Source organism: Lipophrys pholis (assembly GCF_963383615.2).
Source record: "Lipophrys pholis genome assembly, chromosome: 9".
Taxonomy (NCBI): Eukaryota; Metazoa; Chordata; class Actinopteri; order Blenniiformes; family Blenniidae; genus Lipophrys; species Lipophrys pholis.
Window position 1 is genome coordinate 27,923,502 of NC_137639.1, and position 5,578 is coordinate 27,929,079.

Genomic DNA, 5,578 nt, shown 5'->3' on the forward strand with positions numbered 1-5,578 from the left:
TCCTGAGGTATTCTCGAACTTTCCGCACGTTTCGATGTGCTTTTTGTGTCCATGCTCCCAACAGTGCAGGACGAGTTACTGTGAGAAAAAGTGGCAGAAAAAATAATAATATTAATAATAATGATAAAATGATAAGGCCACCTCGGATAGTAGTCTGAATCGTTGTGCATTGCCACTAAGGGAGTCACAGGACTGACCTGATTCTTATTCTTTTATCAAAACTATATGAACAAATTGAGTACAGTGAAGTATATTATGGTGCTAAAAACATCAAATATGTCAAAAAAAAAATTTTTAATATTGATGCTAGGATACCATTTATGTGTGTCATTGTCTTTAAACTATTTCCATTCATGTTCTTTTGTGTGTGTGTGCGTGCGTGTGTGTGTGTGATTCATGTCCAGTACGTGGTTGTGGAAAATTACAAAAAATTTATTCCACGCTTGGATTTTTTTTTTTTCAAATTTATATATTTAGATTCAGAATCCTCAATATTTTCGAGTTCTCGTGGTTGGGTTTTTTTTCGGATTCATTTTCGGAAATCTTCCACGGGAAACAATAAACAAAAGCGTATGAAATATACGCGGTGACGTCACGTTGACGCACGCCCCGTCAGGAGTTGATATAAGCAGGGTGGAACGTCGCAGTGTTTCCGTTCCTCTGCGTCTCTACCATGTAGAAGAGCAGACGTAAGGGCCTATCCTAGATTTTTTTCTTTTAGTTAATTCAGTCTTTTACGCAACTGCTTTTCTTCTAAAACAAAAACGTAACTTTCTAAGCCAACTATCAAAAATGAATATTATTTCGAAGAACACGAAGAGGGCCGGGTTAATGAGCTGCCTCATTTTTCCTCAAAATGGAGTCGGGCACTACGGATCAGAGGATCCCACCCACCAGCTCGCGATGGGCGCTAGTTTAGACTCTCTTCACGGCCACGGAGAGACCCCGAAGCGGCCGAAGAATCTCGCCGTGCCTGCGGTGAACGGGTACGCGTCGAAAAACCTCCGGGACGACAGCCAGGACGTGGACGACGGGTCTCTGCCGTGCACCCCGGAGCTGCAGTCGGACAGTGAAGCCGACGTGTCGTACTGCGAGGCGGGGAGTCAAGTGCTGGAGAGCGACACGAGGCAGCTCCTCGTCCGCTTCTTCTCGGAATTTACTGGACTTTCACAGAATCAGAGGGGCGAAAGTAAACCCTTATCCACAATGAGGAGGGTTGTGGAGGACATCCTGGCGAAGCACAGATACGCATACAATGGTACGTAGCCTCCGCAGTGTGGGGACTTCACACAAAGGCTGCCCGGTGTTTCGGATTAACTGGTTTCCCTGTTAACTGGTGATCGACTTCCTTTAGCTTTCGTTTGCTGGTAAAAGCAGACGTTAAAGTGAGACTCGCAAAATATAAATTTATTAACGTTATTTTAAATGCGGTTAAACGGGACAGATGCGGATTTCTTTAAACATATGCTGCTACTAGCAGCAGTAGGGGACGCTAAAGGAAGTGGGTTACCACTTAACCCGAAACGCAGGGTTAGCATCGGCCTGCTAACGGCTAATTCCTCCATCAGTCTGGGTGTGCGGGTTTTTACACATTATGAGCCTTTTCTCTCTCAACGAGGAAACGATACTGTTGTTAAAGTTATCTCAGCCACTTATGGCTCCTATCTGAGGAAGTAAGTTGTATATGAAGCTACAAGCATGTTCTTACACATTTATTGCCAACAGGTATGATCAACAAACTCTCCATGGAAGAGAGAGGGGGGGATGTGAGCTTCATCCAATCTGTAGCCAAGAGCCTCTTTGGAGACGGGACAACCAACTGGGGTCGCATCGCCAGCCTGGTGGCCTTCGGGGCGGTTGTGTGTCAGCACATGAAGGAGCAAGGCAGGACGAACTGTGTAGAGCTGGTGGGACAAGAGATTTCCACATACCTGCTGAGTGAACAGAGAGACTGGCTGATCAAGAACAACTCCTGGGTAAGTTGTGACCAATGGCTGAAGGACCGGATGTAGCTGGTTGCATAACTGCCTCCATTGTGCAACATGTCCAGCGTTTGCACCCATTTCACCCCCAGATTGCAATCTGATGTGTTTTTTGTTTGTTTTTTTCTGGTCTCCAGGATGGCTTTGTAGAGTTCTTCCGAGTAGCAGACCCTGAGTCTACAGTCAGGAACACGCTCATGGCTTTTGCAGGATTTGCAGGCATCGGGGCAACTCTGGCCTTGCTGATCAGGTGAATTTGGACACTCAGAACTTTTTGTTTTGGACTCTTCATTCGAGCAGCTCCACTGCTTCATGTTGGACTTCAGAAGATGGAAATGAAAGCATTGACTGCTATTGTCATACTTAGTAGTTCCTTTCATTTTCTTCTGGCCCCCAACCCCACAGCCACACCTGCATCAACTGTCCAGTTTTTTTGGTCAAAGATGCATGAAAAACAGACTTTGCTTCCACCATTCAACCCCTTAATTAGGCTTTATTTAATTTACAAATAAATTTATTTTTGTAATAAGTGTAAAATATGTTCTATAGAAATTGAAATGGTTATCGGGAGTCAGTTGACCTGATCTTTGCTATATTTTTTGCTTAATTATATTGAATTTTCTTTGAAATTTCTATCACAATTGTAGTGGTAAAGGTTTGCAAGTGAGTCCCAGGCCAAAGCAGGAAGAGCGAGCTGCATTCATCCTTGTTGTGCAGCCATGAAGCCCTTTAATCACCCTCGGATCCTCTTTCTGGACTTCTCCTTCAAGCGAGGAGCAGAGGGGGGGGATTTGCATGAGCGTAGCTGTACTTCCTTGTTTGCAAAGAGAGTTGGATCTACATTAGGAAATGAGGCCGACCACACGCTGGACTGTTGACTGTACAAGATCCTGGACGGCTCCGAGTCTGTTTGGGGGAGAAAAAGTCACGAGGACTGAGAGTTGGAAAAACAAAGCAGGCTGGACTAAATGACTCCACCAAAGCTCACAGTCACTGGGAATGGAACGTAGGCATCACAAGAGTGAAAAAACGGACAATGATCAATAGTACAGATCCAGTTGTAAGCTAAACTCATCTGTATAGAAGAATAAACAAAGTGAGACTTGATTTACAGCGTCTGGCCTTCTGATACTTTTTGTTTTCTGCTTGTGGAGCTTTGCAGAAGTCGGAGATACCATCTATCTCCACCCATACCAGTTGTGTTGAGTTGAAGTGGCGCTCTGACGCCTCTGCACTCATTGGCCTTTGATGTTTATTCTCACCACAACCCAAAGACGGAGTAATCGCTGCAGTTTCCTAGAAGTTAAATTAAACTGCGTCTCTCTCGCCGATCCCTCAGCTGCTTCCGCAGTTTTGCAAATTGCAAAAGCTGATATGTGCAGAAACGCGGTGCACAGCAGCTGAATGCAACCACCAGCAGCCAGACTGTGAAACTAGGGCAAAAACTGTTTTCACATTGCATAATGACGCTTGCTTCCTGGTTTTTACAATCTTAGCTGCTTCGAAGCTCAAAGTCTCATATTTTTGAAAGGGGTCATCTGAATTTAACGTTTGCTCCTCAGTCATGCAAACTTTGAATCATTCTGTGTCCTGGCCATATGCATATTTTTGAGTTTTCTAATTGACACCCAGTCCGTTGTGTCGTCTAAAAACCCCAGATCTCCATGTAGACAATATCAAACCCAGAATAGGGGAATCCTTGGTGATGCTGCACCCTTGTTTGTACGGATCCCTCCTGTCGTCTCGGGTTACAGAACAAACACAACACTCATCCAGGTCTTGGGAGGAAATGGAGTCGCGCCTCTCCATGGCGACGGTCCACAGCAGACCTCCCCATAGCCACGCTCGCGGCTCGCTAACGATGCTAGCCTCCAGTGTGGTTACCCCCCCCCCCCCCCACACAGTTCATTGTGAAGAACAGACTGTTGAGACAACCGGGAATTGAGGCTGAGGCAATCTCACACAGCCGTTTGCACAATCCACAAGTGGATTGGGAGAGCAGCAAACACGTAGCAGCACAGTGTCTCGGGGCTGAATCTGCAGAGCGCACAAAGTCTTTGAACAACCCTGCCGTTGATAAGCGGGTTATTAGAGAGATCCATAATTTATGTGTGTGCGTTGCAGGGGGGGGGGATATCTGGAGGAAGATGTTTATTTCTTCACTCGTCATCATTGTTTTCATGTCTCTTGCAAACAGCCAGTATATAAACGTGGTGTAGTAGCTGAACACATACAGAAAGCTCACGTGTATCCTTATAAAATAGATGAAAGACAATTAAAACAAATTCAGGTTGATTAAAATGTTTATTCAGGGACTGGACTGAACCTGTCAGATTAGATCTTGCTTCCTGAAAAGTTGTTTTTGCAACTTCGACACCATCTGAATCACCAACTGTTTTTCAAGAATACTACACAACAGTAGTGGATATCTTAAAAACTACTTCTGATTTGTTTTGTTTTGTTTTTCTAGATGCTGCGGTTTGATTTCCAAAGTGTAAATTACCTGTTGTGAATAAAGTGATTCCTGCAGTGTGACCTCTGCACTGCAGCACCTTACCTGAATACCTTCAGTGGGTTAGTTCTAAGGAGTGTCTTGATGAATGCATACTGAACATTCAGTAACTTAAGAGTTGCCATTGATTATGTTAAGAATAGATAACCAGCCAGGGAACTGCCCAGCCTAGAAAAAAACTGGATTTCTTGATGACTCAAGTACTTTGGCAGTTTCACAGACAGGAAGATTTTATATATAAAGGGGAGGAAACAAAATGAAACCATCAAATTTCCAAAATAGTAGTTGTTCTCTGACTGCTCCTGTGAAAGAAGTCAGCCATAACAAACAATTAGGAAACAAAAAAAGTAAACCGGGTTAAGGTTCAGGACTAAATAAACTGTGTGTGTGTCAGTCACCTAAACTGGCCCTTTGCAGTTCGGTAACTTGAGCTTTGGGGAACAGCCACAGTGCGGGTTATTGGCCGCGAGCCTCTCCACTTCCCCGTAGCAACAGCCCGCCCCCTTATTTCAAAAAAAGCAACAGTTTCTGGGAAGTCAGCTGACGCACGGGTTAATCTGTAACAGGGGTAATACTTGTCGCAGTTACTCGCCAGAAGCGGCGGATACTCAGAATTGAGGCGCTGACGTGCAGAGATAGTGAGAGCTTGTGCTTTTTGCAGCATCACTGTGCGAGAAGAAGCCCCGAAGTGTGAACGAACTGCAAGTGGTAAACGTGTGTGCATGTTTGCTGCGGGGAGCAGAAGTTTCTGCTTGGTGCAGAATTACAGGCCTGCTGTGTGACTCTTGAGCTCCAGAGGAAGTCTTTAATTACAAGCGAAGCCTTTTGGTCTGCACAAATATGCAAACATGCTCCTTTTATTTAAAAAGCTGCGTGGCCCTGAGGGTGTCTTCGGAAGTCACTTATCAGTCAAAAGAAGCCAATATCTTTGGCGTAATTAAGCTTTTACTCTTCCGAGTGTTAGTGAAACTATAATAACTGCCACTTTGTAGGCTAAACCGTCTGGGTTTTTTATTCTTTCATTATTTGGTCTGAGCGGCTGGGGATCGTCTGCAGTGTTTTTCCCCTGGAAGCACCTGTTGGC

General features: G+C 44.8%; 1 protein-coding gene across 1 annotated transcript; it reads left to right on the forward strand.

Annotated features, from left to right (window-relative positions):
• Nucleotides 1-349: 349 nt before the first annotated feature.
• Nucleotides 350-4,538, forward strand: mcl1b (MCL1 apoptosis regulator, BCL2 family member b). Its single transcript, XM_080472584.1, has 3 exons — nucleotides 350-1,258; nucleotides 1,726-1,976; nucleotides 2,120-4,538. The coding sequence occupies exons 1-3, from the start codon at nucleotides 793-795 to the stop codon at nucleotides 2,234-2,236; spliced, it is 834 nt and encodes a 277-aa protein (XP_080328710.1). The 5' UTR covers nucleotides 350-792; the 3' UTR covers nucleotides 2,237-4,538.
• Nucleotides 4,539-5,578: the final 1,040 nt, after the last annotated feature.

What these genes read in the sequence shown, in the direction of transcription:
- mcl1b (XM_080472584.1), top strand. Translation starts at nt 793, where the DNA reads ATGAATATTATTTCGAAGAACACGAAGAGGGCCGGGTTAATGAGCTGC. An exon ending in GCACAGATACGCATACAATG is followed by an intron (nt 1,259 to 1,725) that starts GTACGTAGCCTC and finishes TATTGCCAACAG; the next exon opens with GTATGATCAACAAACTCTCC. An exon ending in TGATCAAGAACAACTCCTGG is followed by an intron (nt 1,977 to 2,119) that starts GTAAGTTGTGAC and finishes TCTGGTCTCCAG; the next exon opens with GATGGCTTTGTAGAGTTCTT.